This window comes from Erithacus rubecula (assembly GCF_903797595.1).
Source record: "Erithacus rubecula genome assembly, contig: scaffold_301_arrow_ctg1, whole genome shotgun sequence".
NCBI lineage: Eukaryota > Metazoa > Chordata > Aves > Passeriformes > Muscicapidae > Erithacus > Erithacus rubecula.
Genome location: NW_027636027.1, coordinates 12,854 through 33,788, shown reverse-complemented (window position 1 = coordinate 33,788; position 20,935 = coordinate 12,854). Strand labels below are relative to the sequence as shown.

Here is a 20,935-nt window from a genome sequence, read left to right as displayed (position 1 = left end):
TCAAATGCTTTCAAATTAATTTTCTTTCCATTTTATGTATATTGTTATGTTTTCATTCCCTAAACGTTCAAACACACTTATTTTCTTTCCTCTTTTTCATTTTACAAGTGTTCTTTGGAGTCAGAAGCAGCCACACACCACAAACTTGCCAAGCCCAGAGTGCAATCATACTCACACCCAGTGTCTGAGAAAGAGCCCAGGAGGGCAAAGGATATTACAGAGAGAAGATAAATTGCTTTTTGTACCCCTTAGTGGCCGGACATCAATGCTGCAGCTCCAAAAACTGCCTCCCCCCCCCCCCCCCCAAAAAAAAAAAAAAAAAAAAAAAAGAGAGAGATTAGGATTGCAGCTATTCATGGGAGAAGAAACATGTTAAAAGGAAGGTTTTAATGAAGAAATGGATGAAAGACTTCCAACTACAGGAGATTAACGTTCTTATCATATAAACTCTTACTGCAAAGCGGAGAGAAGGGGTGGGAGGGGAGAACACTCCTCCAAAGACATGGAAACTCCAACACTGAAAATGAATTCTCTGCATTAGTGCATGGCACAGTTTGTAATGATTCCTTTTGCACCTTTTGCACACTTTATTACGGACTCTTAAGCTCAAAAAAACCAACAAAAAAACCTGTAGATTATACCAAAGACCTAGATTTGCTGAATTACCCATTTTTTAAAGACTCTGTGAAGAAGGTAGGACCCTGTAAGCTCAGCAACCAGCAGCATCATCAGGCAGTTTCCTGACAGTCATGCCAGGAAAACCACGGGGGAACACACAGGTACCTGGTCCTGCCTTTCGGCAGGGAAACCAGGAATTACAGAAATACAGGCAAAAACATGCTGTGGCTTAGTGTGGTACCAGACAAACCAAACCAAAACTGAAAGGCACCTAAAACCATAGGGAAGGAAGCAGGGAGAGAGGGGAGGGATGACTCCCATAGTGTATGGAACACTGGGACTGTGGAGCAGCCACACACCTGAAGGATGGCAGTTGAGGACCAAAAGGCAGATCCTGATCTGCCACCAGCACCCGGGGCTCACACCCACAGCCAAACAACATCTCCTTGCTAAAAAACAGATGCTGGAAACTGGAGCTGGAGAGCTGCACGGGGAAACACTCTCTGTGCACTAGAGGCATCAGGACAGCACTATCTGTTTACAGGGAATATTAAAATAATAAGGTTGTTAGACAAGAGCAGGTGTGGGGCAGTGAACAGAATAAGGAGACACGCTCAATTCCTTCCCTCAAGGAGCTGTTTGTGAGCAGTGGAAGCTCAGCATCTCTATTCAGGGACTCAGAGGTGAAAACAGACTCATCAAATGCCTGACACCAGCGGCTGCTCTCACAGCCAGAGCTCCAGCTGCCTTTCCATGGAAGCAAACAGGACACTGGACACACCACTGTCACAGGGGGCCTGTCCAGAGCACAGCACAGGCAGCTCCAGGGCAGAAGGGGAGGCAAGGCTTCTTCAGTCCTTTCATGCTGTGACCATCCCTATGATACCACAGGCCCTAAAATTGCAATTTATATACAGTACTATCACCAAAACACCCATCTCATTCTCTCAAAACCCTGAGAACTGTGCATGTCGCAAAATATTGTAAATTAATAAGCAGAGAATATGTCAGAGGATAATTTGCCAATATACATACTCTTAAAATGCATTTCTTTGAATTGAAAATTTTTATATTCATGTTTCAGCAGAGTCATTTATAGAAACACAAAATCCCAGAATGGTTTTGGTTCCAAGAGGCCTTAAAGTCCAACCCCTTGCCATGGGCAAGGACACCCTCCATTAGACAAGTTTTATTGACTATTTAGACATATTATGTCCATAGGATGAGAGATACAAGCTCAGTAAACAAATTACAGTTTCTGTACATTAGGAATATTTATGGTTTGTCTTTTCCTACAATTCTTTCACTGCTGTTTAGGTTTTTCATTACACACACATGCCTACAACACAATTTATTCTAAGCCCACGTCTTTGCCTGGGAATCAAATTGTGTATCGGAAAAGCAGCAGCTGAACCAACTCTTGTGCACCACAGCTGCTTGAATTCCATCCACCAGAATCCAGAGGGGTTTGGAGAAGGTCCTGGCCTACTGCTGAGAGCAAAACCAGAGTGGAAGAGCAGGTGTATTTATGACCTTGTAGGACTGTCTTTGACTTCCCACTAAAACACCTCAAAAACTGTATTGCCTACACTCTACAAAACAATTTTAGTTCTGAACAGTGTGACCCATTCATACACTGCAGGGCAATTCTACCCCTGTTGTCTGCTCTATGTGTGGCTTGCTTATTACCCACATGCACTATGAACCAGAAACATCATAATACTTGCTACAAAAACATGACATAACCTAGCAAAAACTGACCCCCAGCACCAAACTGCCATTTGATTTTTAACAGCCCCCTCAGTCAGGACTGGCATACCTGCAAAGCAATTCTTAGAAACTTCTAAAAGATTTATAAGGAGGAAAAAACAACATGATTTCCAAACACAGTGTGCTTATTAGGGCCTGTGATGCAGTGACAGAGTGCTTTATGTGGAAGTGTGAGTAGCCACAAACTGTGCTAGGCTGTGCAAAAACACACATCATTCCAGCAGAAGGTCATCAAACATTTATGGTCCTGAAACACTAGTTTCACCAACAAGAAAGGCAAAGCCTGTTCCTCAGCTCTTCCCTGTCGAACAGCACAGCAGCACATGAGCAGCAGCACTGTTCATACACTGTGCAAAAACTCTGCTGAGGTTAGCCTGCAGATCAGTGTCACAGAATGCTGCATCTCATGCAAACCCTCCTCACTTACATGTGCACCACATAAAGCTATGGCATACATGGTTTTTAACTTCTTTCAAAGTACAGTCTATTTCACTTTATAAATAAACTCCTCTTTTTCATTTCTTTCTCCAGCCTTTGTCTGGGTCATGTTTTCCCTCTACTGGCAGGGGAGACACTGTTCTCAGTAATGATCTTTGTGCTCCAGGCAACCAGTGAGCACAGAAAAACCCTGGCTAACCATCCAGTAGAGGTGGCAGCTGCTGGTGACACAGTGTGCATTACACACAATGGTTATCACACTCACCTATGACCACATTTATAGACTTTCTTTCCTCTAATGTGGAACAAGGAACACTTGTCATAACACCAGAATGTCAGCCTCTAGTGGCTGGGGAGAAAACTCTCAGAAATCAGTGCAGAATTCACTTGAGAAGAGTCAGTCACCTCCACATGAACAGCCCAAACTGTCATGGGTGCTGAGGGGGCAGCCCCTGCTGAATCCAGGCAGGGGAAATGCTCAGGGCTCCCCTCTGCCCCTGCCTCCATCCTGTTACAGCTCATCCTGAGTTGGAAGGTCTCTGGTCTGGCACACAGCAATTTCTTACATGCTCTCAGAAACATAAAACACATGGCAAAGTTGAAAAGTTCACGGTACAAATCACTCTGATATTACATCTAAATTTCTACCAGGAAAAATGCCGTTTTTCCTTACACATGTCATGCTGCTGAAATAAAGGTATTGAAATGGTACAAACAACGACCATTTCATTTACCACAGCTTTACATCCATTGCCATACACTTGTTGGCTTTCTGCTCATCTTTCAAGTACTGACAACAGCACCACTGCAGACAAATTTATTATGGACTCTTAAGAACAAACAAGCCAAAAAAAAGCACTAACCTTGGCTGACAGGAGTGGCACAGCCCTCAAGGTTCAACATGATGTCTCCATCCCTGTCATCAGCACCAGCTCCCAAGAGCATCCAGCTTTCCACCTGGTCACTGTCAGAGACCAAGCTCTCCTCCTCCGAGCTGTTGTCTACCACCAACACGTGGTGGATGGCTGGGGGTCCATCAGGACACCCTGGGCCAGGCCTCCCTCCAGTGCTGCTCCTCTTCTTCCTTGGTGTGCCTGCACCAGCTTCAGGGGCACACAGGGCATCCCTCCCTGCAGCTTTGGTGTGGTTTGGTGTGGATGACACTGGGTGCATGCGTGTTCTGCCTTGAGCTGAAGAGCACCCCGAGCTCTTGGCCTTGCTTTCGTAGATGCTGTCTTCATCTGCTGTGTCAGACAGGACAATGACCTCGGGCTCCTCTGAAAGATGAGGATCACCATCCGTGGCCTCAGTGGGCTTCTCATCTTCATCCTGCTCCTCACTGAGACCTGAACTCGGACTCATGACTTCTCCAACATCAGCTTCTTCATCCATTTCCAGTGTGCTGATCTCTCCAAGATCCTGGGAGTAGTGGATCTGGCTATAGAGATGGAATTCCACCTCACTGTCAACACTCTCCTCACTGGATGACTCCTCAGGATAAAGGTCATCTTCGTACACTCCAGTATTCTCAGGATCATCATACCCAGTAAACATTCTTGAAAGTGAAGAGCCTGAGTCTACAAAAAAATCAAACATTACATCAGAATGGTCATATGTCCCAAACAAGCCTTCAAATGATACCTTTGGTCTTCTTGAAATTGCTCAGGTGAGTTGCAGAGCTCTGCACACAGAACATCAAACTGAGCAGATTTAACAGCTACCTGTACTCAAATGTGCAACAACAAAAGCTACTTAAGGATGCATTTATATTAACCACAACTACTACTTCAGCCCAACTACTCAGCTTCAGCAAATGCCATTTACGGGGCTCTGTCCTCCCAGATGAGGCAGGTCATCAGGATACTCAGGGACCACACCCAGAGTGCTGTGTATACCCTAGGCTCTCCAGGACTGGAGCAAGTGCAGCAAAGAGCCACTAAACCCATTAAGGGATTGGAACATCTGCTGTAAAAGGTCAGGCTGGGCCTGCTACTGCAGCAGAAGGGAAAGCTCAGGAGGATTTATCCATGCTTACAAACACCCAAGGTGTGGGGGTAAACAAGACCCAAGGACCACAGAAAGGCCCCGCAAGAACTTGAAAGGGAATAGACACAAAATAACAGCATACAGGGAATTCCACTTAAATGTAACTGTTGCCAAGGAAGGCCGTGAAGCCTCCATTCTTAAGGATGTTCAAACCCCAGCTAGGCACAGCCCTGCCAGGTCAGTCTGAGTGCACCAGGGCTGAAACTGCCAGAGGCTCCTTCCCACCACAGCTATCCTGTGATGCCAGCCCAAGGTGAGGGTGTTCAGAGCTCACAGCCTGCTGCCTTGCAAGACAGGTAAAACTGGGACCTTCTAAAGTCACCCTGCCTGCCTGAGAGACTACCCAACTCTGTGCTGGTGACTGCATGATGCACGGAGTGTAGGAAAAGGAACACTTCCTCAAAGTCTGTTTCTGCCTTAGTTACTCCCAAGGAAGTCATCCAGCTTTTTCTAGACAGGAAAACTGCCTGATGGAGTTCAGCTGTTTGGCTGGGGAAGAGGGGTTGCATGGTACTACTTAAATCCACTTGGTTGCACACAAGCACAAACATTCAGATCTGTGAGCTTTGCACAGAGGTAGCTTGTGTGACAATGGTATTTAAGGAACCAAAGGTCCTTAGTGTGAAGGCTCTCCTCCTTTACCCAGGTTCCTAAGTAAACATGCTAATATGCTAAATATATGAAAGAACAAGGTGGCAGGAGACACAATAAACCTGCTGTACACCACTACCCAGCTTTAGATGCTGTAGAAAGGAAGATAAAGTGGTGGCACCAAGAATGACTGCATTTGGAAAAACATCTGACAGACCAAATGAAGGCCCCAAACCTCAATATTTTTGTCAACTTCACACAGGGTCCCAGTTTCAAGGAGGTTGCAGCATGTTCCTGTCCACACAGCAAGAACAGAGAGTTCCAATCAAGCACATTCACAATATTACCATGTGGTTTGAGGTGTGAGAAGACACCCTCAGTAATGTAGGAAAGTAACAAAACCTGAAGATTCTGTGTTTTCAGCCATACTTCAAAGCCAACTGAATCCACATACTCCTTCCTCCCCTTCTGTTGCCCAGAAAGCTGTAAGCAGTGAGCACTGGTAAAAACTTGCAGCCAAACAGCACTGGTGTCTCTCAAGCATCCAGGGAGCTGACTCATGGACACCTGACAGTGCAGGCAACAGCACACCCAGGCAGCCAGCACCACACTCACTTTGATCCATGCTTCTCAGGAGGTCAAACAGCAGCTCCTCCTCCTCTCAGGTCCACGGGTGACTGGGATAATGGAGGGCTCTTCCTCTTGCTCAGCATGTACACCAGGCCACTGGGAAACAAGAAACACCCAACATCAGCACCACAACACAATCTGAAGACTTGCTGCCCACCATTCTCACACTCAGTCACAGGCATGCCTTTCCTCTTCAGGAAAGAGAAACAGCCATGTCAGATATCTGACTCAAAGCAGACACAAACACAGCCCCAAGGAACGGGATGAGGAGCTCGACAGAGTCTTGCTGCTTTTCAGACTGTCAAGCTGAAGCAGTCTCTCATGGAGTTCATACAGGTAACTCAGGGAAAGACCTGACTGCACTTTCAGATTGCCTTTTGCCACTAAAAAGTTTATAGGCAAACCTTTTTTTCCATGGAATCATTGAAGGGTTTAGGTTGGAAAAGACCCCCAGGGTCACTGTTCTCTCAGCTGTGTTCACCTCTAAGTGCCACACCTATCTTGCTTCCAGACGGACTCTCATGAAGACACTCCTGACATCTGAGTGTGAGGAACACATTTAAAATATTATACCTGCAAAGACTTCCTGATCTGATAGGCTGCAGGGAGCAACAACACACTGACACACCCTACTTTGGAACTACATTACCTGACTTATAAAAAACCACTCCAAACTTCAAACCCCTGGCAACAGCAGAAGCCCCTCCCTTTATCAAGAGGAATCCCACTCCTACCTGAACCCAGAGCACAACCTTCCTCAAAAACACCTGACTGACTCCCAGGTAGCCCCTAAGTGAGGCCACTTCAAGAAAAGGGCTACCAACATCAAAATTAAAAAATCCCAGACATCTGAACTCCTTTTAACCATTTCCAAATAAAACTGCAAATGGTTGCAATTGTCAATGCCAGGGACAATTTCCAAGCACTGCTTGCCAGCATTTTTCATCTGTCCCATTACCAACCTGCCATGCCACAAGTGATGCAGCACAGGAGTGGCAGCAGCACCAGGCAGGCAAAAGGGAGGTGCCACTGGCAGCTCAAAGCAAGGAGGAAGAGCAAGGCCAACAAACAAGAAATAGCAAAAAAGGCACATGGAACACCTCAGCCAAAATCCCAAAGGGGATTTGGGATGCTCACCTACCTGCAGAAGGGATTCTGAAATAAGAAGCCCAGGCCAGTCCTTCCCATGTCATTCCTGCTCACCTGCCTCATCTCTCCCTGCCAACCCCTCCTTTCCACTGCTTAACTCCACACTCCTGCTGCTCTTGCTTTCTCAGCTTCTAACAGCTTCCAGAGCTCATCATGCTTAACTTCAAATGCTGAGATTTCTTAAAAATTTCAAACAGAAACTAAAACACAGAGATTACTTCTTTTATTGCATGTGACTTTTCAGACAAGTGTCCTGTTCCCGTCAGAAATCATCAGCAAATTCCAAATATTTCCTTATTTATCTCATTCTCTGCTTGATCTCCACAGTCAAACCTAGCCCTTTTAGATAACAGATGCACTGAGAATGGAGAGGCAAACATGGTCTCCACTGCCTTGGAAGACAAAACAATCCTACTGCCAGGCTGTTACAGATAGCACTAACAAAAAAGAAAGCTCTTTCAAGAAAATTACCATACTATCTATCAGAACAGAGGGTCAGATACTGGGACAATAGGAACCAGACTTTTTGTCAGCTTCAAATTTAGTTGCACTTGTGGTGCATAAACTGCCTGGTGCTTCAGACTGCTGAGACACTGTGAGGGCACAGACAGAATGGAACTGACAAAGGACTTAAATGCTCCAGAGCACTGAATGAAACCTTTCACTTCAGCTGCTGGAGCAGCTTTTGCACCCTGCCTTGCCTGGATTCCATGAGAAAATTACCATCATGAAGCTCATTACTGACATGAAAATCACATCTGGGAAGATATGAAAATGTCAAACCTAAATGTATTTATACAAACTTATGCAAAGATACGTTTATTAACAGCAGCAGTGTCAGGAGACTGTTTGCCTTCCCCTGCTCTGTTCCTGTTCCCAATGATTCCAAAATGGCTGTGCCTCACAGGGTGATTCTCAGGCCAGGTGAGAAAGGCACAACCCTCATCCAGTGCCCAGGTAAGACTGCAGCCATCAGCCACCTGTGCCTGCCCATCTGGAGTGGGGAAGCCCTTGCAGAGGAACACAGAAAAGTGCCAGGAGGTGGGCTGGGAGCAGCCCCTGCCCTCATTTTTCATGATCTAACCGTGACTTTTGGCTAAATACCGAGATGCAAACCCTATCCTTGTCCCATGTTATGTTTGAGGAGACACAGCCGTTCTGGACTCTCTTTAAATGAAGCGCAAAGAGAGAAGCAAAGCTTTGGAGAAGAGGTCAGCATATTTCTAGTGGCAGCTATATCTCCAAGAGATCACAGGAATGCCTCTTTCACACCCGAACCCTGGGAAATAACAGAAGGTTTCACGTTCCCTTTAAGCCTGTCGGTAGATTCTTTTGTTCCCGGAGGCATTTTCCGAGCCGCGTTCCAGAGTCAGGGTTCCGGGGCCGGATGCAGCTGAGTCAGGAGCGGGATCCCGGGGCGAAGGGAGCGCGGCGGCGGGGCGCAGGGCCTGGCCGGGCTGCCGCGGGGAGCGGGGCCCGGATCCCGGGCACCGGGGGCGGGCGATGGCGGGGCGCGGCCGCGGGACGGGGAACCGGGCCCCCGGGGAGGGCAGCCCGCCGTTCGGGGGGGTCTCCACCGGGCCGGGAGATGCCGCAGCCGAGTGAGGCCGGCTGCCGGTAGTCACGGGCGATACTCACTACTGCCGAGACGGGAACTCAGCCGGTATCGCTACTCGGTACCGGGCCGGACTGACTGCCTGAGTCCCGCACTCACCCAGTGCCGGCGCTCCGCGCCGGGGCTCCCTCACAGCTCACGGCCGGTGCTCCGCTCCGGGGCTCCCTCAGTGCCGGCGCTCCGCGCCGGGGCTCCCTCACAGCTCACAGCCGCTCCGGGGCTCCCTCAGTGCCGGCGCTCCGCTCCGGCCGCGCCGGGACACGCCGGGCCGGAAGTGGCGGCGGCCTGGCCCCGTCGTCCGGCCACGTGCTTCCGGCCCCTCCCCGGCCCGCGTGCCGGAGCCCCGCCCCGGCCCCTCAGCGCGGCCACGCCCCCGGGGCCTGCGCGGGCCGCGGGTCGCGGCTCTGGGGAGAATTTACCGAAAATCGGGTGCGGGGGATCCGGGGTGTCCAGAGTCCCGCAAGCCTCGGGTGTGCTCTGCGCCCTGCCCCGCAGCGCAGTCCTGCCAGAGGACCGCGTCTCCGTGCGCCGGGCACGGCGGGGAGCGCGATCCCAGCAGAGACGGGGGGAAGGGACCTTAAAGCTCATGCAGTCCCAGCCATGGCGTGGCCGGGGACAGCTGCCACACGCCGCTGCCTCAAGCCCCGCCCGGCCTGGCCTGAGGCTGGAGGGACGGGCAGCCGCCGCTTCTTGTGCCGGGCCTCGCACCCCGCCGGGAGGATTTCCCCCGAATATCCCATCCAGCCCTGCCCCTGTCCGCGAGAGTCCCCTCCCCTGCTTCTGTCGCTACAATCCCTGTCCCAAGCCCCTCTGCCGTTCTCCTGAAGCCCCTGTGCACATCGGAAGGTGCTCTAAGGTCTCCCCGGAGCCTTCTTTAGTGCAGCCGGACATCCCCAGCTTTGCCAGTGCGTGTCCTTAGCAGACATGCTGCAGCTCCGAGGCCATGTGGATATGTGCTGGAATGTGCAGGTATGTACAGATGTGCTCACAGCCCCATCCTTGCTGGGCTGTGCCTGCCCCGTGTCCTCAGCTGCACACAGCCTCGCCGGCTGTCCTGTTTGGAGCACAGGTGTCTGCCAATAAAGGCAGGACCTTCTCTTTGAAATGGAGAATGTAAACCCCCTCCCTACAAATTATTATTATAATTTTGAAATTAAAGGGCTCTCAGGCAAATAGATATGGGAATAGGAATAACAGTCCTTCACTAGGACAATTCCAATAGCAATGCAGCATTACACAGAACAATCCCAGCCCTGCCAGAGCCAGAATCCAAGCTGACACCCTCAGTCAGTCAGGGTGGTGGCACAGTCCCATTCCATGGTGCTGCATCCTCCTGCAGGGGCAGATGTGGCTCAGCTGGAGCAGTGCTCCTGGAGAAGGTGCAGTTTCCTCTGAAGCTCCAAGGATGATGTGCAAGGGTCTGGTTTTCCTCTGGAATGCAGTGGAAAGAAGGTGCCTTGGTGTCCAAATGTCAGTTTTTCTCTGGGTAGGAAAGGCTTGGCTCCTGCCCTGGCTGGAGCATCTCCCAGTGGGATGATGGAATTTGATCAGCCATGCCCTGGAACTCAGTGGCCATGAACAGGAGATATCTGCTGGAGGGAGGATGGGCTGTGGGAAGATCAAGATGATTGCCCAGCTGGTTTAAAGATGGCCCATGAGCAGAGAATGTGTGCCAGGAGATCAGGGGCACTGCCCCACCCGGGTCAGCAGATGGGACAGAACACACATTGCTGGTAACATCCTCAGTTGCAGCCCAACACACCTTTTTGGCCTAGCAGACTTTCAAAGAGCTGTTCATAGCCATTTCCCTCCTCAGACTTTACCAAATGCTTTTTTTTTCCCTGCATCTCTACCTACCAACCTCAGAAATCCTGCAGCACTTTGCAGCAAGGGGTCAGGCAGAGCCCGCCAGGGGCAGGAGAGGCGAGTAGGGGTGAGTGAGAAGATGCAGCGTGTTGGAGATTGCAGCTGTGCCTGCTGATGCAGGGACAGTGATGTGCCCTACAAGCACAGAGCTGCTCCTGTGTGCTGTCCTGCTCCACTGAGGCCAGCAGGGCTGCCTGTGCACACAGACATCCATGCACTGAACACACAGCTTTCATTTTCCATCTCACTTTTGGTAGCCCTTTCAGACTTTGGGGGTTTCCTTAATGCAGTGCTAGTACTTTGTTTTCAACATTACTGGCATGTAATTATGACATCTAATTTGCCTCTGTGACTGCTAGCACAGGCAGGTATGTGTGGGCTGCAAAAGTGCCTCTTGGAGGACAGAATAATGTGTTTCTCTGATGCTCCAGGCTCTAGGTCTGGGAAGAAGTGCACAAAATCAACCCACAGATAGGAAGGTTTTATCTTCTGGCAGAAAGCGAGTCGAACCTGACATAACTGTGACTCCTGGTACTTTGCTCTGATCTTATCAGGGCACCTTTCAAAACAAAACTGTACTTAATGCTTCTGGATGTTATGAAACATACTCCAATATATCAGATACTTAATTGCTGTAAAACATACACTGGTGAGATGATTAAAAGATGGGCTGGAACTGCAGAATGTTATGCAACCGTCTGGAACCGTGCCTGTGTCTGACCTGTTTCCAAATGACTGAGCCTGGCCCCTCTCTTCAGGTTGCCATCCTGCTGTGGCCTCGGCTGTCCCCCTTGCCAGCCCGGGGTCTGGGGATGGGACTGCCCTCTCCTGCTGGGGGTTGTGGGGCAGGCACTGGCCACCAGGCCCTGCCCCATCAGCCCCCATGGCTCAGCTGTCCAAATGGTCTATACTACACCTTCTGGGAAAGACCTCAGATCAGGTGTGTTTCCTCAGAGCATTTCCAGGAAATAAAATTCTTGATTTATAGAGATAGCAGGAGAAAGATTGGAGAATTTGGATTTAGTACTGACTGTGCTGGTGTTTTACTCTTGCAAAAGCCCATTCTTGCTGGATTTACCCCTGAAAGGAAGTTCTTTGGGGTGGCATCGTGGCAAAAAGTCCACAACTGTCTCTGAGCCACTTGTTGCCCATCACCTGTCCTAAGGGACTCTCTCCATGCTGCCCCAGGGCCACCACAGCTCAGGGGACATCATTCACCTGGGTGGCAGAGCACAGCTCCAGCCTGGCCTTGCTGCAGGGCGCAGACAGCAGTGCCTGCATTCAATGCAGCAGGACTCAGGAGTCATCCTCACTGGCACTGGCACTTCCACCCTTGCACCCCTTTGTCCCTCAGGGCTGCTGCCTTTGCTTCTGAGCACTGTTCCTTGGTAGGAGTGACAAACATCACCTGCTGCGCAGCAGGGCCCAGCCCAAGCTCCCCTGCTCTCCTGAACTGCTGTCTTTGGTGAGCCGTGATTCCCTGAGGGGAGAGGAGCTTGGCACAGAGCCCGAGGTCCTGGTGCTCACATGCGGCCGGCAGATGAGGAGGTGTCATGCCTTGGCACCCCGTTGTGAATGCTCAGCAGCATCCGGCTGTGCTCAGTTTAGCTGAGGGGCCTCGCTCCCTTCCCGGAGAATGTTCCCTGTCTCTCCACAGCTCCCAGCTTCTGAGCCCGTCAGGAGCACGGTCCTGCAGGAGCAGCTCCAGCGGCTGTTCAGGCAGGAGGCATCTCCTGCAGCCCAGACCCGGGCCGCAGGGCTGCGGGGAGCAGCCGGCCCGAGGAAACTTTCTCTGCAGCCGGCGGACGCCGTGTGCCCGGCGCTGGAATCTCCTGCGAGCCCGCGGCTCCCCCGCACCGGAGCGGCGCGGCCCGGGTGAGGCTCCGACCGCGGGCTCGGACCCACCGAGCCCTGCCGCGCAGCGAAAGGCGCTCCCACCCTCGGCGGAGGGCCCCGCGGAGCCCTCCCTGCCCTGCCCTGCCCCGCTACCCCGATGGCTGCACGGCCCCAGCAGGAAGGAGCGGCTGGCCGGGTCCCGCCGGCAAACCCGTGCGCCATGCGGGGACAGGGGACTCCGCAGCAGCTTCCAATTCCTGGGGGCAGAGCTGTGTCTCCTGCCGCCTACAGATTGCAGGAGACTGGTGGAGACCGCCGTTCCTTGCACCGAGACCTGTGTGTGCGCAAAGAAGGGAAGGGAAGGAGGAGGGAGGTTTCGCGGGGTGTAACCTGCCAGCTCGTGGCCCAGGTGCCGGCAGGTGGCAGCCCAGAATGCGCCGCCTTGCTGCTAGCCCGATGCTGCTCCTCCAGCACCTCCAGCCTCCGCTCCGCTCCCACCGCCACGGGACCCCCGTGGGCCTGACGCTGGGCACAGCAGCCGTCTGAAAGGGCCCCGAAAGCATGCTTTCCATTTGATTCTTTATAAAGTGTTTTTCTAAATACAGGGAAACAGCACGAAAAACCCACCCAGAATGAGCCTCAGCAGTATTGCACATGAATGAAGTCTCTGTGTCAGGGTGCTGGCTCCTGTTGCTCTAACTTTGCTAGACACCAACCCCATGAGATGAAAAGGCTCATGAGAGATGCAGCCTCACCCGTCATTCCTAGCAGAATCCACTACTGGAAGGCGATGTCCCGTCCAACAGTGTTGGTGAGCAAAATCTCAGGACGCTTGGTTTTGTGGAAACGTTGGGTGATGTTTCTTCCACTGTGGAGCAACATGAGGACATTATTGGAAAATGTAGACATGCAAGGAGGCTAGTTAAATCTGTTTGGGCAATGATCTTCTTTTTAAGAGCCTAATTCTGCAGTCTTGTCAAACATGTTTTTTACCTGGACTTTTTGAATCAAGTGGGCTGTACTTGCTTCTTGTTATCTGTGCCCAGGGGAGTTGTCTTTGACTTGCATAAACTATTTCCTAACAATGGTATTTTTTAATCTGGAAGCTGCAGCTGATGGGTTTTTTTGGGTTTTTTTTGGGTTTTTTTTGTGTAGTGTGTCTGGGCACAGGAACTCCCTTTTCACGTGTCCTGATCCAGGTAAAAAAGGAAAACTTTGAGGTGATGAACCACTCGTCCTCATTGAAGCTTGAAGATGGACCTGCCCCACTCTACCAGGCAAGAGCAGGCAGGATTCTCAGCACTGGCCTCGTATGGAACCAATACTGGAGAGGAGGCAGCTGCAGGAGGGCTGAAACAGTTGAGGAAATGAGCAAGACTGCTGGGAGAGGCAGGGCAGAGATGGGCATGAGATGGGGAGCAGCTGAACCAGGACTGGAAGGAGGTGACTGACATTGACCTCTGTAGGTAATATTTTCCCATCTTGCCTCCCATTTCACCATGAGCAAACTGCCTAGCCCATGTCACAGGAATGGCACTTTAAATGGAATTTACAGTGAAATGGCTTGAAAATCATCAGTGTGGAACCCTGGCAGACTTTAGGTGCTGTACCCCGGCAGGGTCCCCCTTCATCACAGTGTGGAAGTGGTGTGCAGTTTCCAAAGCCACCGGGTCTGGGCACAGACCACAGGGACATCAGTCACCACACGGTGCTTGGACCTGTGCGACCCCCTGAGCCCGTCCCCATCCCCAGCTGTCTGCAGCAGGAGCAGGAGCACTTCAGAAGTTAATTAAATTCCCACCCCCCACCTGATCTGCTCCTCCTCCTCCCAGTGCTCCACTTTGCTGCTTCAAACTGAGCAGCGGGAGAGAGGAGGGAGTGTAATTATTTAGCTCCTTAGAGCCGGCTCTACAGTGCTTCAAAGCTTGTTAATTACAATTTCAGCCGCGTGAGTCAATGAAGGACCCGGAGAGCATGCGGGGGGCGTGGGGCACTCAACTCAGGAGGGGAAGGACTCTGTGAAGTCAAAGCCACTAAAGCTGACAGGCAGGAGAACCAGGGTAAAATTGGGCAGAGAGCAAAGGGTATGGGCATACAGGGAGTGGGGGACAGCTGGAGCTCAGAATGGAGAGAAGAGGGTAAAGATAGGGCTGGGTAGGGGAGTAGCACAGAGTGCCTGGGGAGGGTGACAGGGACACAGGTTAGGGACCTAGGATGTTGTGCACTGGTGTCACAGCAATGTGTCCTTTGTGCCCACCTGCCTGTCCAGCACAGCAGGTACCTGCCCAGGCACTGGATCAAAGCACAGGCAGTGCCATTGGGCATGGCATGGCTGATGAAGGACAGATTCACAACATATTGGCCCTTGTCAGAGAAAATATCTCCTTTCCTCAATCACTTTAATTTTCTCACTAAACGAGCAAAATAATTGTGAGAGTGTTCTGCCTCTCTCCCAATCACATTAGATAACAATCCCCAGCATTTTAAGGGCAAAACCTGTAACATCACTCCTGTGATGAGGAGAGGAGATAACTGTCCTGTGCTCCTGTCACTCCTGAGGCAGGCTCTGCTAGAGAACCACGCTTCTGCAGTCATCCCTGGACTGAGGATCCTGGGATTAAGGGGAGAGGCTACCTTTCTGAACATCTACAATTTCTGAAAATAAGTTGTTTAAAAGAGGTTGGTGGTGGTAAGAATGTTCAGATCCTCCATGGGAAACCATCTGGGGCTTATCTGCAGCTTCTGAAATGAATGTATGTGTATTTCATCTTTGACAGAAGTGAAAGGACAATTCAAAGCCAAGAAAAGACTCTGTGCTTGAAGACTTGATGCTGCACTGCCAATAGTTCTTAGCTTTAACTTCATGATTTAGATTTTCTTACGACAGGGCCCAGTCTCTGTTTCTGTCTTTTACTGGAAAATTTCCCTAAAGGAACCACCAGTGATGGCCCAAGAGACAATATGAGAATGCTTTGCATTATGTAATGCTTTGACATTTGGCTTCCCATGGCATTTTCCCCATTATCCCTGATCAATGCGAAATAAGCTGTCAGAGCATGAAATTGGTACTTTTACATATTCTTAATGTACAGATGTCAGTCTGAAAGCCAAGCACAAGCATTATGATTAAATTCTCTGTTTCATCCTTTTGCTTATGCATGGATCTGTTGGGAAGACTTCATTCCTTTTGGGGGGTTATTGGGAAAAGACACGACCTTAAAAAGTAATAATCCTGCTTAGTAGCACTATCAGAGGGTGAAAGATAAGTTTAAGACATTGTACACTGAATGCAGTATAAATCCAGAGCAATAGTGTTCAATTTTTAGCACCTGTGTTCCTGGCATGGCAGCAGGAAGTGAACAACAGGTACCAGATGCATAGAGGGAATATAATCAGTGACCCACTTTCTGGTGCCAAATGCATCAACATGTTCCAAATCAAATCTGCTCAGAGTTTACAAGTTTGTTATTCTGTGTTAATTAAAATGTAAGAATGGCAGTGCCTTATGGGAGGGTGATTATGCCTAAACATAATGTACATGGAGAGAGAAGAAGAAGGGCATGACAGAGGATCCACCCAGGACTCCAGATTGCTTGATTTCATTGGTTTGATCAAAAACACAAAAGGAAGAAGAGGAAAATCACCTGCCTGAAAGTAAATCAGCCACTGCACCCTCTGCTCTCAGCTGGTCTCATGGATTTTGCACTGCAGCAGCAATGAACATTGGTGCTAAATGAGACTGGTGTGGTGGAGTCCCCATTGTTGGGAGCTCCCAAGAACAGGATGAGGAAAGAGCAGAGCATGCTGATCTGGTCCCATAACTGGCCCCTCTGTGAGCAGAGGATTGTTTGGAGAGTTCTTGAGGTCCCTGTGACCCCATTCTCTGGTAGGTAGAAGGTTGGAGCAGGAGGATGTTGGCCTCTGTGTGATAGACCTCCCTGCTGGAGTTGTCCCAGTTTGTCCAAACAGTCCCTAAGGCTGTGCAGAAGTGTTTCCTGGATCTCTGCTCACCATGCCTGGAAGAGTGGCAAGAGCCCACAAGCATCAGCAGGGTAACATATTGCTGCCCCAGATTTCTAGTTTGCAGTCAAATCAGGAGAGGCCAAAAGTCTGATTTCTCTTCATGTAAACCCAAAACTAGCCCAAGGACTACTTTAGGCTGAATTTCTCTAAACAATGAGTTTTGCAACTGTGTCCTCAGTCCTCACTTGCTCCTCTTCCCTGTCTTGCTTTCCATGCTATCAGGAGCTTGTGGTGGACAAGCCACCAGCTGCAGCCAGTACAGATGGCTGGTGGCAGTGCTTGCCACTGCTGCAGGGGCTGGCCACAGGGCCACTGCAGGGCTCTGGGTCTTCTGCAGCCACCATGCAGCATCTGTCACAGCCAGTGGAAAGTCTGCTGTGGCCTCTTGTGCTGGCAGCAAGCGCCCTCAGCACGGGATGTTCACCACTCCCTGCTGCATATCACCTCCCAGAGCTCACATTGTTCATTTGGAAGGTGAGGGAATATTTTTCACTTTCTGTAGGAATTTCTGAACCCCAAATTTCTGAAATCAAGTGTTGAGCAGGGACTTCCAAGGGAAGTCTCATGGAAGCATGAGGAGGCCTTGTCCCAGGAAAGTTACTTTTTTCCCCAGGATGAATATTTCTCTTCTTCCACTCGGCTGCAGGCCTGAGCACCAGTCTGACTGGGTAATGCAGCAACCAGTTTTCCAGCTGGGCAATTCCATCATGTCTGTGGGGCTCTCTGGGCTGCACCCAGCTGCAGACCCCTTTAGCAGATACTTGGGGTGCCTGCCCTTGAGGGCATTGAGGGCAGGGAGGGATGGTCTGTGTGCAGGAGCTCTGTCCTGCTGCTGCAGACAGGCTCACACCAAGGCCATAAATAAGTCTCTGCTGGGAAATGAACCAAAGCCAGGTAGTTTCAGTGGTGCTTGGGCAGTGCCCCGGGCTGTGGCAAAATCACTATCTTGCACATTTTGCCCAGGAAACAACAGGCAGGACAGCATTTCACTGTGAGTATGATTCACTATACAACCACAGGCTACCTTCCACAAGGCTGCAGGTCTCCTTCACCAGAAAAAGACAAAGATATGAGCAAATATTATTTTCCTGTGAAAGAAAGACAGCCTGGACCTTCTGCATACAGAAATCTGTCACTTCCAGGATCTTGGGGCCTTGTGACACAAGGGGTTGCAGATCTACTTTCAAATATGTGTGTTGTAAGAAACAGGACAGCAGAAGACAAAGTAATCTGGCAGTGGTGGTAAAAGGCTATCCTGAGCCACTGGACAACTTTCATTTACTGCAGAAAATGTTTGTTTTTCTAAACAGGGGCATGAAGTTAATCCTCATAAGGAGAAATCTAAGTCCTGTGCTACTCTCTGCTGGATTTCTCCTACTTCATTAAACTCTGACATCTCAAAGGGCAAATCCACATTGTCATGTGCCACTTGTGCTTGAATAAAATGTGCGTATCATTGCTTAATACAAGCTTATTTTTCCTTCTTATTTTGCAAGTGTAATTGCACAGTAAATCGAGCCACAGGCTTCTATTTACTTGTTAGCATTAAGAGTATGTCAGGCCATATGTAAACAAGGGTATTAGCACAGATCTGGAGCAGAGTCAGTCTGTGCCAGCTGGAGACATGTTGCCTGTCTCTCCATGTGCTGGGAGGGTTTCAGGCAATGGGAAGGAGTGATGACTTTAGTCTGGCAGATATCCTCACTGGCAAACACAGCTGTAGCATATTCCTGTCTGGTTATTTTACCACCAAGATTTTGGTATTTTCAAACAGTGCTTTTCCTACAAGTTTTCTGTCTCAGATGGTGAAATTTTAAGTGTTTGCAGAACAAATTTTGCAGGAAGTCTTGGAGCAGGTCTCTGTGATACAGAGAGAGGTGTGCACAGCCAACCTGAGACATGTGGCAGCTGCAGCCTTTGCTGAGGAATGGACTGTCCCTGCTGGATGCCTATGGAACAGACTTCTGTGTGTTCAGGCTGATTTGGCCTTGGCAGAAATGCTCCAAATGCTGGGCTTTGCTCTCGGTGCGTGAGCTGCACCCAGCAGCCCCCTCTGTCAGATGTCCTCTCTCCAAGGAGGTGTCTATAGTGCTTTCCATCTCTTGGACAGCTCAGGGAGCCTGTGCCAGCAGGGCTTCCAGCCCTTCTCACCCTGTGTGGCTCCTCCCTGAGTGCCTGCCCCTGGTCCCTGCCAGCCAGGGCGGGATGGGACCCGTGCAGGTGACACAGAGCCAGTGCAGCCCTTTCCTTGGTTGCCATCACTCTGTGCTCCCCCACCAGTGCTCAAGGGGTCTGCATGGCCCCAGCAGGAGACCCTTGCACCTATTCTCCCTCTTCCCCTTGCTGTGTGCCCCCTCTTGGGAGAGGGTCTGGCTGCCAGCCCCAGGGTCACTGTGGCTGTGTCTCAGCTTTGTTTGTCACCCTCAGGCGACTCACCAAGCTCTTTCACTGCTTGTCTTCCAGGGATTCATGATGGTTCACTCGCTCTCACTTTGGGAAGAGCATCAGCAGAGGATTTTACCCTGTTTTGTCACAAATCTGGGGCAAATATCACAACCCATCTGCAGGAATGAATCCCTCAGGTCTCACTCTTGGTAGGTACAAGTCCCTTAGGTGCATGAGAATTTCCAGTTAAATCCAGCCCAGCTAGTTTTCTGGCTTACCCCACAGTTGCTTCTGCAGCAAGGTGAACCCCAGTTGTGTTTCCTGAGCCCCACATCAGCCCTTACTGTGTCCCTGGGCCCTGGCCAGGCTGGGGAGGACAGACCCTGACTAGCCCTCCCACCTCGCTGGGTGCCAAAACCTCTGCCAAGAGCTGGAGTGATCAGAGGGGTAGGGATGGAGGGACTGAAGGTGGGGATCCTCCAAAGGACCCCAGGGAGTGGAACACACTGCTAAGGCTGGGGATGTAAGCCATGTGCCCCAGTCCATGCAACTCCAGAACCTGCTCCCAGCACTGTGTTCCTGCTTGCTGGCCTTTGCATTGCTTGTGTAGGCAAAGAAGATCCCAGCAGAGGCTTCTCCTCTCACTCCCAGGATGGGTAGCCCAGGGAGTGATGCTGGGAGTTCAGGAAGGCAAAGTGAGCTCCCAGGTTCTCCTTTCTGCTGGTACCATTCCTGTGGAGTTCAGGACTGACGACCCCCAGGGCTATGGGATCTGCCTCCCCAGGTGGAGCAGCAGCTCAGACACACCTGGACAAACCCAGGTGCCTGGTGTGTCACAGCCCCTGGCATGTGAAACCTCACCCCTAGAGCACCCTGAAGAGCTTGGTCAGTGTCCCCTGGGCATTTGTGAGGCCATGGCTGATCTGCAGGGCCTTCAAGGCCAGCTGGCTGGGGACAGGGCCAGCCCCCAGGTGTCTCCTGCAAGGCTTGCAGTAAGGAAGGGTAACACAAACTGTGAGCCAGAGCAGGGGAAAACCCACCAAGAGCAGCCCAAGATGAGCAGCCTGCAAGTGTGACAGCTGGAGCACTGCCAGTGCTACCAGTTGTTAGAACAGATGCAGCAACATCAGCCACAAGGCCACCACACATCCACTGCCTCCTCCTTGACTTTTCCCTTCTGGAGAGTAAGCAGGAAAGGAATTGTGTGGTTAACAGTGTGCAGTCAGCCTCAGCCTGGCCTCATTCCCCCTGCCTCAGTCTGTGAAGGTGCCTTCCAGGTGAACTCCTGCCCATCTCTGCAGAGCAGTGGGAGGGGCAGCCTGTGGTGGCATGCTGAGAACTTGTGCACAGCCTGTGGCACTTCTCAGCAGAGATCTCTGGGTTCAAACTGTCTATGCTGATTGTGAAGCAAAAAGCTGGCATGCAAGTGTTTGCTGGGCAGAGAGGAGCTTTCTGAGGTGGTGATGAGTCTCCATGAGAGCTGGAGCTGCTCAGTGAGCTGTCCACTCGTGCCTGCTCTGGGGTAGCTGCTCTCTGCCACAGGGGCTGCAGAAGTTCATCCCTGGGGACACTGCAGAGCAGGACGCCCTGTCTCCTGTGGCAGGACAGGCATACTGAGCCTAGGCAAAGCAGGCCAGGGCAGCACATCCCTGGGGAGCAAAGCTCCCTGCCCTTCACCAGGGCACTGCAAATCCAGCCCCTGATGACTGCTGGCAGAGGCACTGGGGGCACAGGGCTGCCACCATGCCTGAGCTGATGGGAGCAGGCTGGCAAAGACCTCTGCCAGCAAAGGAATGCCATGGTCGTGATGATGGATGTGGAACAAATTTTACACATTGCAATTTGAGCTAATTCCATTGCAAACATAAGTAGTAGATAACTAGCTCAACATCCTGTTGAGCATCCAGTTGAGCTGCTACTTATTTCAGCAATGAAATTAGAACAAATTGCTGATCTCTTCAAGGTGCC

At 50.8% G+C, this 20,935-nt stretch overlaps 1 protein-coding gene across 3 annotated transcripts in view; it reads right to left on the bottom strand.

Moving 5' to 3' along the window:
• Positions 1 to 9,159, bottom strand: part of ZCCHC7 (zinc finger CCHC-type containing 7) — a 92,865-nt gene extending 83,706 nt beyond the window's left edge. Inside the window, exons 1-2 of one of the 3 annotated variants that reach the window (XM_079332432.1) lie at positions 9,065 to 9,159; positions 3,690 to 4,403 (exon numbers count right to left, since the gene is read on the bottom strand). In XM_079332432.1, coding sequence (XP_079188558.1) covers positions 3,690 to 4,380 — 691 coding nt within the window. In that variant the 5' untranslated portion in view covers positions 4,381 to 4,403; positions 9,065 to 9,159. Of the gene's footprint in view, positions 1 to 3,689; positions 4,404 to 6,078; positions 6,192 to 9,064 lie in introns of those variants that run through there. The other 2 variants (XM_079332430.1, XM_079332431.1) reach the window with 2 other exon arrangements.
• Positions 9,160 to 20,935: the final 11,776 nt, after the last annotated feature.